At 26.2% G+C, this 12,036-nt stretch overlaps 1 protein-coding gene across 1 annotated transcript; it reads right to left on the bottom strand.

Moving 5' to 3' along the window:
- Positions 1 to 7,275: 7,275 nt before the first annotated feature.
- On the bottom strand, positions 7,276 to 11,693 carry LOC101205128 (disease resistance-like protein DSC1). The gene is made up of 5 exons (XM_031880831.1): positions 11,096 to 11,693; positions 9,283 to 10,390; positions 8,905 to 9,186; positions 7,994 to 8,815; positions 7,276 to 7,873 (listed from the first exon to the last, which is right to left on the bottom strand). Exons 1-5 carry the CDS (start codon positions 11,665 to 11,667, stop codon positions 7,391 to 7,393), a joined length of 3,267 nt encoding a protein of 1,088 aa, XP_031736691.1. The 5' UTR covers positions 11,668 to 11,693; the 3' UTR covers positions 7,276 to 7,390.
- Between the last annotated feature and the right edge of the window lie 343 nt (positions 11,694 to 12,036).

Below are 12,036 nucleotides of genomic sequence, written 5' to 3' on the forward strand. Positions count from 1 at the left end.
GGGAAGAAAAATTATATATATATATATGAGATGGCATAAAAATAATAATGAGAGAAATAAGACAAAAGTTAGAGAAGTGTCCCAAAATCCAAGCAGTGAATATATTATGAAAATTTGCTACATTTACATTTTTGTCCTTTTAAATATTTTACTTTTGAACATTTTGAAATGAAAAAAAAATCTTACTACCATTTAATCAGCTATAGAACATACTTATGTGATTGAGTATTTTTAATTAAATATATGTGAGGAAACTTTTTTCTCAAAAACAAAATAAATAAACACGTGAGTGAAGTCACTAACCAAAATTTGACTTCAGGATAAAATATGGTATTAATGTTTATTTAAATTTAACGAATTAAAAAGAATTTAGTTGAATTTTTTTTTTACTAATCTCTAACATTATTTTCTTACTGGTAACATACAACAAGAAACTAATTAACATCATCCCTCACCTGAAATAATTAGTTGATATTATATTGTTTTAAAAAAACTATTTATCTGATTTAATTTATATTTTGTTGTCGGAAGTCAAATATTTAATTTTTGTAGGGTTATGTATTTACCTTTCAACATATTTGTGTTTTTAAATTTGAATTGTCCTAAATGTTAATACAACAAAAATAAAATCAACCTTTGGTTTCAAGTAATTAAAAAATTAATAATTTCAAAGTAACTACGATTAATTGTTTTAAAAATATATCTTTTTAAAAAATTCGAAATGCGTGTATTTCTTTTTGAAATTAGTTTATAATATTTAATAGTTTTTTACGGTAACTTAATCTAAGTATAAACATCGTTAATATAATTTTGCATATAAAATAGATTAAACAAACGTATAAGTGTTTAGATTTTAAACTCATTTTAAAAAAAAAATTCTAAAAAATTTACTTAAAAATAATATTTTTTAACATACCCTAAGTTTAAATCAGAAGATTAAAAAAAACTAATTAAAGAAAGCCACTAGTAGGAGTGGAGGTAGAAAAGATCTATCTACATCTATATCTTTCATCTTTATTATATCTAGTTGTGATGTCAATAAATATTCGATTGTAAACATATTTTGAATGAATAGTTAAGTGTTAGGTCTATATATAATTAATTAGACGAATTGTTCCATGAAGTTAATCGAAGTTTGCATAAATTGACTTGGACACTCACCAGTCACGAATATATAAAATAAAATAGAAAAACACAGTTATAAAAACAATTTTTTTTTTTTTTTTGCTAAAGTTGTATTAAAATAATTCTTATTTATTAATCATTTCATTATATATCACACAGTGTTGGATAGATGAAAGTTAACACAACATACTGACCATCAACTTGGTATCTATGTGTAGTCTAACACAAAACATTTTTTTATATAATACAAAGTTTATCGAAGTCAACATGAGTTACGCTCATTTTGCATAGTGTTTGTACTATCAACGTTAGAAGTTTAAATTTCTCTCATCCTACATTCTTAAACAATACCTTTGAAAAAAAAAACTACAATAATAAAACAAAACTTATCGAAAGAGCATTAATGTGGCCAACATTTTTTTAAAATATTTATAATTGATGTGACTTTTTCTTTGTACAACATGGGAGTGGAGATTTAAACTCAAAACCTCGTGTGTTCAAATACATACCTGTTAGTTGAGCTGAACTTATGTTGGCTATTAGTTTATCATAAGGACCATGAAGGTGAAGTAGATGGAAATGAAATTATAGGTTACAACTTATAATTTGAACTAAACAAAACATATGTATCCAATGGATTCTTTTATAAACTTTCAAACTTTTTTCATTAATTCACAAATATGGCATAATCACAACTTTAAGTTGGGGTACACTTCGGATGTTATTAGAGTTAGAAGTTTTACCCATATATATAATATGATCTTTAAACTTTAAAACATGCATGATAGGTTTATAAAAGTTTTTATTTTGTCTCCCTTGTCACGACCCTGCTCAACCTTTGGCCCAACTTCACATAAATACATCAATATAATATTCAAAACATGGAAAAACAAATTAAATCCATAATAGTATATCCAAAATTTGATGTTAGGTTTCTTAACTCTAAAAGTGATTAATAGACTTTCAAAACTTCCATTTGTATGTAATAGGTACTCGTTTACTGTTTACAATTTTTAAAAGATATCTAATCTAATTATTATCTTGTATAAATTTACATATTTTCGTTTAATGGAATCCAAAATCCAAAATTTTGCATTTTGCATTTGCTAGGTATATTCATTATTTTGATGTCAAAATTGAATATTGTTGAGTCCTATTGGATATTTAGTTAAAAGGCAAGAATATATTTTGATGCTTTTAAATTCTAAAAATTAAATGGACATAAACCTAAAAATTTAATTAGTCTTTTTTTGTAAACATTTTTTATTTTTGTTTTTAATGATTAAATTTATAGACGTTAGCGTCTTCACTCTTCAATAGTCTAAAAGATAAAACTAAATTTTCAAAATTTTGAAAAGTAAAAGTTTATTTTAAAAATTATTATTTTAGGATTTTGGCTAACTATTGTATTTAAAAAAATATATACATTTTTAAGACATGAAGAGTAAATGAATTTAATATTGTTTTTTTTTTTAAAAATGAAATAGTAACTTTACATTTAGCCTAACTTTATAAAAGTACATACATGAAATTGAAATTTACAAAGTTATAACACTTGTAATTTAACTATGATGTTCTCTCTTTTGTTTTTAATTTTATTTTAGTATTATAACAAATAAAATAAAATATATAAATTAAGAAAATTAAGAAAAGAAATTCTTTCCACTAATCCTCCAATTTATAGACTCACCAAATACTTCTGCTTATAAATAAAATGACAAGTAGCAAGTAGATAATAAGAATAAAAATGTATCATATTGAAATACATAAACAACAAATGATTTAGTTATAAAATGTTAAGGATGAACATTGGTTTAACGCATAGATACTATTAACATTTATCATTAATTATTTTGATCCTTTGTAATTTTTTTTAAAAAAAATCAAAGGCTCGTAAATATATATTCTAAAATATTCATCGAGTGGGTGAAAATTATGGTTAAAATTGAAGATATAAAAAAAATGGAAATAAATAATTTAAAGATAAAAATTTAGAAAAAAAAAGTGAAGAGTAAATCAAAATAAACATTTGAACTATAATGTAAGCATTAAACTATGTTTTAAAGAAACATCAATTAATAATGTATATCATATTCAATATTTTTAAAAAATATTAAATTATTTGGACTCCAACATAACTCATTCTATAATTATAGTTACGTTATTATTATATTTGAAATTTATAGGGAAAAGAGAAAATAATTCTTGACAATGTGACAGCTAATTAAGTAGTCATATTATATATATAAATAAGGGGTGGGTGAAAGTATGTTTGCTTGTGAATGCAAAAGAGGTTGTCTCTAACTCAATTAATTTAAAACTAAACTATATACACCTACTCAAATATAAATTAATAAATCACCTCAAATGTTCGAGCTTACTGTAATAATAAATTAGTCAAAAATTGTATCTTGGATAAGTGATATAAAGTTGTATTGTTTCATAAATGAATTTTTTTTCATTATTAATCAACTTGAATAATAGATATGACCATTGGATGACCACGTATAATCTATGAATATAATTTTTTTTTCTAAAACAAAACAAACAAACATTTGTATGAACTTTTTTTTCTCCAATAAAGCTTTTATGTATGTTATATATTCTTGAAATCATTAGATTTAAATTCTTTCATGTTTACAAAAGTTGTGATAATTGAAAAGTGATTTATTTGTTTTAAAATTGTGGTTGTTTTGGCTTTATATTATTATTTGCTAGGAACTTTCAGGATTTTAACAAAAAGGGAGGGAGAGAGAGGTATTTGAAGCTTAATAGAGCGAAAATTAATGTGCGTGAAGAAAAGTGAGAAAATTTAGTAAAAATCAAACATTTAAAAAAGTTTATATATCATATGAGAAGAAACATGATAGATAAGTAAAATAATATTATTATAAGAGTTTAGGTAGAAAATAATATTAAAAATTTTTAAATTTTCGAAAATCTTGATGAAGCAGTAACCCACTCTATGTTTGTTATAATGATTATCATAATTTAGGATTTTGATCATTCTACTTATTTTTTCTATTTCTCTTATTTCTCACTCTCCACTTTCACTATTCCTCATCTTCCATCTCTCCTATATGTCATTATTTCTCACTCTCTTATTTTATAATTCCTCACTTCCACAAACATAGGTTATAATAACCCAAACTATAACAACATGTATCCGAAATACACTATAATAAATACATATTATAATAACTCATTCCATGTTCGAAATATTGTCAAAGCAGTGGATTGATTTTTTTGAAATGAGGTGGGGTGGCATATGTATTACAAATAATAATAATAACAATGTTTTTAAATAGAAAAAACAAAAAATGATTAGGGTCAGTTGTGGGATTCAATTTTGGACCATTGATTTTAGTAACAATAATAATAATAATAATATAAGTAGCAATTAGAAAGAAGAAAAAAAAAGAGAATGGGAACTGTGGGAGTGTGCGTGAAGGAAACGCAAAAGTAATTAATGAAATGATATAATAATAATAATAATAATAAGTAAGTAAGTAAATAAAAAAAATAGTTAAAGAGAAATGCATGAGGGGGGATGATGGATGATGGATGATACGATGGATGATGGATGATGGATGATGGATGATGAGATACCTCCGTTGCGGTCGCCGTACGGAACGCCTTCTACTTTGACCTATACATGGTCGGGGCCACCTTTTTTTTTAAATTCTTATTCTTATTATAAATTATAAATTATTAAATAAATATTCATTATATATTTATATTTTGTTTGTTGATATTTGTGTTCCTGCATCATCTTTTTACAACATAATTAAGTTATTTGTGTATAATTTTATTGGTCATATATTTCAATTTTGTATTCAAACTATACTTTATTCTTTTATTTATATTATAAATACTGTAACCAAAATATAAGTATGCCTTGCTCTTCCATTATTTTATGTCTTCATCTCAGGTGCATATTATCTACGTAGTTGATGTCAAAAATAGTTCATTTGTCTTACCATTAGATTCAGTCAATCTTTCCTCTTATATTTTCATAATTGTTATATGTATTAAAAAAATTATTTATCTTATGACTTCACTCTCCCTTAATATACCAGTGTGATTTCATATCCTAGTTATCATAAATTAATCTGTAAACAATACATTTCTTTTTTTATATTATATTATATTTTATAGGACATCGAGGTAGAAGTATTTACTATGTCATTAAGCTATGACTATTTTGACTGTTACATGGCTTTTTTTTATTTGATAGGATACCGTAATCCGCCGTTCTTTCTTTACAATCTTATAAGAAAGATTGTCGTGAATAGCAAAATATAAAAACTATTTACAAAATATAACAAAAAGAAAATCTTAAATAAGTTGTTGTGAGTTGGATGGATTTTAATATATTGTGTAAATAGTTTCAATATTTTACTACTTTTTAAAAATCTTAACCATTTATTCTATTTTAATTTTTTTTTATTTTCATATATCTAGATTTAGTCTTTTGTGTAAAAAAAACTACTACTAATAATACTAATTTTCATTCCATAAAAGGTATAATGTTAACACTAAATTTCTAGAGAAAATAATGAAAAATTATAAAAGTAGAACATTTTGAAAAAAAAAATATTTTTACACTTTATAGAAAAATAGAAAAATAGTGTGTATTGAATTTTTTCTTTTACTGACTATGTTCTCTGAACAAAAAATAGTTTATCAGTTATTTCATTTTACATTTTTTAGTAAAAATTAATCATAAGTTATTCAAGGTTTATATAGAAATTCATATTAGACATTTGCTTAGGGTGTGTTTGAATTTATTTTTGAAGTGTTTAATTTTAAAAATAATTTGTTGAAGACTTGATATTAATTTAAAATGATTTCTAGAAAAATGAGATTATGAAATAAATTATTTTAGAAAAAATATATTCAACCAAATTTTAGAATATATGTTTATTAAGTGTTTAATGAGAAATCCCTCCAAAATATCTATTTTTCTCTCTTTATTTTTTCTATTCCTTTTTAATATCTATCTTTCACTCCCTCATTCATTTTTTTTTCTTTTTAAATATTTTTCTATTCCTTTTTAATATCTATTTTTCATTCTTTTTTTAATTTTTAAATACTTTGAATAGTTTTTTTCAATGTGTTCATATTCATTTAAATATAGAAATTTACAAATGTTTTTCTCTAAGCCAAATCTACTTCACCTTAATAAAGAAATCATGAGAATGTTAATGAAGAACACGATTACTAATCTATGAAATGAATATGAGTCAAATCAATTTTTTTTTTTTTTATGGTGATGTATTTACATTTATATTTGTGCCTTAAAAATTGAATTGTCCAAAAAAATCAATACAAGAAAACAACCAGGATTAACTTTAAAATACATTTATGAAAAAAATTCAAAATATGTGTATTTCTTTATGAAATTAATTTATAGGTAAATTGACCTACCTACAAACATTGTTAGTATATGATAAAATAAACACAAGTTTTCATATAAACATTTATAAATAAGTTGTAAATGTTTAGATTTTAAACTTATTTTACAAGAAAATAATGTTTTTTAAAAAGTGTATTCTTAAAAATATATTTTTTTCATATGTAATCCAAACGGACTCTTCTTAATCTTAACAAAAACACATTTAGTTTTAAATTTTAATAAAAGATGAACCAACGATGCTACCAAACATGCAAACTTCAACGTTATGTTTAAAAACGCATAGACCTAAATGCAATCTAAATTGAAGCTTTAAGTGTCAAAAGTTTAATTTTTCTGAAAAATTTGCCAACAAAAAGTGACATTTATCATAATTTTTTTTGTCATTTTTGCAAACTTTCCGTTTCAAAGTTAGAAAAGGAAAAAAGAGTATGTTTCTTCGAAAGAAACCAATAGACATGATTGGTTATCTCCTAAAAATAAAGCCTACAAAAACACTCTGCTTCTTCTACAGTAAATTTCTACTGTTGGTTATCTCCTTTTATTTCGATTATTTTAAATATTTAGGTGATGGCTTGAAAATTGAACTTAAAAAAAAAAAAAAGTACTTTTTTCATAATTGTTCAAGTGCGATTCTATTTCGAATTTGAAAGCCATAATTGAAAACAAAAAACATAGGAGAAAACAAATATAAATTAGAAAGAAAAAAAGCACAAAATGAAATTGGAATGGAATGGGACTCATACTCAAATATCAATTCCTCTTTTCTCTCGATTAACATGTTGTCTTCACATAACATATATTTATAAACATAAAAATTAGAAGAACTTTCACAAATTCTTCTCCAAATTATTTCTCCATGATGACATGAACACCACACATTTTTATACTTACTGTGTCTTTACACTCTGGATTAACCTCAAATAACAATGTAATTTTATCGTCCAAAATGCCTATTGAGAAATTCGGTGAGATGTCCATAATATCATCACCATATGGGTTGATCAGACGATGCATGCAAGGATGAAGTACTGCCATCCATAAACATTCACCTCGTGATAGCCAAAAGTTAAAATTGGAGATTGACATTCGACTCCATACTTCAATATCGTTGATAAACAATACTCTACAATTAAGCTTAACCAACTCGTGATCATTGGTAACATGAAATTTGACACAAAGAGCAATAAAAGCCTTCCTTTTCCAACTTAAATAATCAGCTAGAAAATCAAACGTTACTGAATCGTTCATACTCTTGTACTTGCACCAATCTGGAATATCACAATTCATTAATATGAGTTGTTTGATTACTCCGTCTTTTTTATCATATTCCTGCACAATGAAAGTAAATAGCTAAAAGTTATATTAATTAACAATGCACGAAAAATTAATTAATTCTTATATGAATGAAATACATAAGAGATGAAGTCATGAAAAAGAAATGATATGTACCACATTATCATCACAAGATATGAAATCAGGAATGTTGTTAGGAAATCTGGCCAATGATACACACCCTCTAGTATCCATACGAACTACTCCTTTTGGAACCTTTAGAATTTCTTCAAGCGACTTACATTCGATTATATAAAGATATTTCAAGGATTTAAAATTAATTATACAGGAGGGTAGTTTACAAAAGTTGTTTTGAGATAAGTCCAACATTTCCAATGAAGGGGTAACCTGAACCATTGTTTCTAAGAAATCCAAATTTGTTATCTGACAATTGAAAAGCTTTATTGATGTTAGGTAGGGAATTGATAAGGAAGATGAAGAAGGATCATTTAAGGAAGGAAAGATTGAAAGATCAGATTTTTTGACTTCTAAAGAAGTAAGATTACTTAAACGATAAATTGTACTTGGAAGAGTTTCGAGCTTCGTGCACTCTGTGATCCAGAGTTCTTTTAGGCCAGTAAGATATTCAATTGTTGGAGATAATTGATTAATTATACTATCATCGATCTCCAATATTTCTAGGCTATTCATTTCTTCACTAAATTGAGGACAACATTCTTCTATTCTACAATATCTCACTACCAAAGCTTCAAGAGAATTCAACTTAAGGCAGGATGGAAACTTCTCAAAACCCTCAACACTGCTGGAAAGATAAAACTCAACAAGCTTACTGAGAGATCCAACTGATTCATGAACCTTTACTAATTTTTCACACCCTTCAAGATTCAACTTTTCGAGGTTTATTGCAGTAGTTAAATCTGGAATTTCCACCAAAAACTTAGAGTAACTAAGATTAATTTCCTTCAACCATTCACCACACTGCAATTAATATAAAAAAAATATAATTAAATTTCAAATAAATAAGCCAACATTGAAATTAAATTAATATTATTGACAAAGATTAATACCATTAATGCTTTCCCAAAATTTTTTATGGAGCTATATGGCAAGTTGAACTTGACAAGGTTCTCTATTGTGAAGCTTGTATGCAAATATGAAAAAGGAAATTGAGGCCAATTCATCCACCTTATGCTACCAGGTAGATACTCAAGATCAGTACCTTTTGAAGATGTGACATTGCGAACATCGAGTACTACCAAATTTTTCACCTTTTCAAAAGCTCTTGAATCAATGTCAAGTTGGGTAGGTCGAGGAAAATCCAATTTTATAACTTTAACTGCTCTTGCTTCCTACAAATGATCAAAACAAACCGTTTAAAATAATAAAAGTTCTCATAATAAATATAAGCATATAAAAAAATATTAGTTTTGCTGGATAGTTCTTACCTTATTCCCATTTAAGACATCCATAGCGTCATCTTTAATCAACAATCTTTTTCTTTTATGAGATGTAAAAGTCTCCGAGAGATGAATCGAGCGACCCATTTGTTGTATTAAGTCATGCATTTTAATTCGATTGAATTCAATGGTTAGAAGTGATAAATTCATTAGTTTTGTTGTTCCCTTTTCCAAACATAAACAACCACAGGCTTCTAACTTCATTTTAACTTCGTTGATATCTTCTCCTACAAAGCAACAAGAAATGTAAAGGAAAATATCTTTTACATCTTGTTCAAGTTCATCATAACTTATTCGAAGAATATCTTGGATGTCTTTGTCCAGATAGAAGTTCTTATACTCGTCCAATATACGTTCAAATTTGGATTGATCGTGAATAGAATTAAGGAAGGAACCTAACACTTCAAGAGCTAATGGAAGATCTTTACAATAATGTACAGCACGTTTTGAAAGGTCTAAATAATCACTTGAGGGATGACAATTGTTGAATGCATGCCAACTAAAAAGCTCAAGACCTTCAATGGCATTCAATCCGTTAACTTTTTCCAATTTATTAAATCCATGACTAGCAAGTAATTGCATGTTTCTTGTTGTCGCAATGATCTTACTTCCATGTCCAAACCAATCATGCCCTCCCGCTAATGCTTCTAGTTGTTCTCTCGTATCAACATCATCAAGAATTAAAAGAATTTTTTTTGAGCATAGTCGATTCCTTATGATGTTAACCCCTATATCAAGATTGCTAACATTGATCGAATTATCCATTAGAATATCACAAAGTATTTTCTTTTGGAGTTGAACAAGGCCGTCATATTGATTTGAAGCTTCTCTAATTTTTTCCAAAAAGCAACAACCTTCAAAGTCATGAGCAATTCTATTGTACAATGCTTTGGCCAAAGTTGTCTTGCCGATACCTCCAATTCCATATAATCCAAGCATAACAATTTTTTTATCAGACATAATTTGGAAGAGTATATTATTAACTTGTATGTCTATTCCAACTGGATATTTAGGTATACGCAACTGCATTATTATTCCACGATTTAATTTCTTCAAGACTTCTTGAACAATTTCTTGAATCAAATTGGCCTCATCACTGTCATTTATTTAAGAAAGAAACATAAACTAAAAGTTGATTTGAAATTCACTTATAATTCCTATATATTATTAGAAGCGTGAGAAAATGAGCAAGATTATAAAGTCAAACTAAATCTAACCAAGTAATATCGATTATAGAAAGGAGGAGACATCACAATAATAACAAATTAAATAATATAATGGAATAATTCCAATTTTACAAAAATTAATTCTAATGGCTTAGTATAAATAATTTTCGGTATTTGAATTTTTCTTTTTGAAAATTAATTAAGTACATGTGCCATTATTTTCACCCATAAGATTTTATGATTTGTTAATGCCTTCTTCTCCTATTTTTAAAAATTAAGTCAACTAAGTCTTATTAAAGCTATAAATGTGTTTTTAAGTTATTTAATATAACAAAATTTTAGCTATCTAACTTTACTGCAACCTATTAAAATTTTAGCATATTTATAAATATTTTAAAAAATGGTATCATTTAAAACAATTTGAAATTTCTCATATATATATAACTTTGTAAAGTTAAAAATTCAAAGGTTTCTTTGATAAAGTTGAAACTCATGATAATTAAGAAATTGGTAGTTATATATAACAAGCATATATAAATTTAAAAATTGAAAAAATTGAAAATAAAATTATTATGGAACGAAACTTAAAATGTCACTTTTTCTTTGCATTTCCCCTTAGTGCACCATGCTCTCACCTTGATGAAATATAGTGGAAGTATAGTAACGATATAATATGAAGAGCAAATGAGTAAAAAGATATATGTGAAGAAGAAAAATACTCTTCTTGAAGAACCGGCCATCCAGACATCTGAGAAACATAAATCATGGCCTCCCTCCATGCTTGCATCTTGTCCGACGAGAATCTAACTTCGAGTCTCCCAAATTCTTCTCCAAATCTTCCACTTTGTTTTCTTACTTCAGATGGATCCACTCTGTAGAAAATTGGTAAAACAAGTTGTCCTGATCTCAACTCGTTACACATAATGATTTTCTCTAGTTCATTCAAACACCAACTTGAAGATGCATAATTTTCAGAGATTATAACGATCAAAATCTTGGATTTTTCAATAGCTTCCAAAAGAGATGCAGAAATTTCTTCACCCCTTGAAATCTTGTTATCTATAAAAACATTGATTCCTCTTTGACGTAAAGCCATATTAAGATGACTGGTGAAGTTGGAACGAGTATCTTCCCCACGAAAACTTAAAAATACATCAAAACTGCATCTAAAAGGTGAGGAAGAAGATGATCCACTTGCTCGATTCATATCTAGGAATGAAGAAAACTGAATAACTTATCAATACTTGGTGCCTCTCTGTGTTTCTCCATTTCTTCATTTTTATATCATATTTTTGGTGCCTTCTTCATTCCAAGAACCTTCCTTGTCTTTTCTTATTGACTTTGAAACAACGCCTTCCCCACCCCCAAGTGTTAATATGAAATGTAATAAAACAACCATTGGCTACACTAATTATACAATTAAAAATTATATAACGAATTTAGATAAATTATCTTAAACTTATTAAGTTTGAGGAGAAGAACTTGTTTTCTTTTTTTTGGAATTCAACTTTTCTTTAAATTTAGTGAACATTATATTTAAAAATTTGAAAAAATAACAAACATAAGTTTCAAAACA

Source organism: Cucumis sativus, chromosome 2, assembly GCF_000004075.3.
Source record: "Cucumis sativus cultivar 9930 chromosome 2, Cucumber_9930_V3, whole genome shotgun sequence".
Taxonomy (NCBI): Eukaryota; Viridiplantae; Streptophyta; class Magnoliopsida; order Cucurbitales; family Cucurbitaceae; genus Cucumis; species Cucumis sativus.

Bases quoted from the DNA above. Each gene is read 5' to 3' on its own strand.
- LOC101205128 (XM_031880831.1), bottom strand. From the start codon at position 11,667: ATGAATCGAGCAAGTGGATCATCTTCTTCCTCACCTTTTAGATGCAGT. The intron at 10,391-11,095 runs GTGAGAGCATGG...AATAAATGACAG, and splicing joins TTCCACTATATTTCATCAAG to TGATGAGGCCAATTTGATTC. The intron at 9,187-9,282 runs GTAAGAACTATC...GATCATTTGTAG, and splicing joins ATGTCTTAAATGGGAATAAG to GAAGCAAGAGCAGTTAAAGT.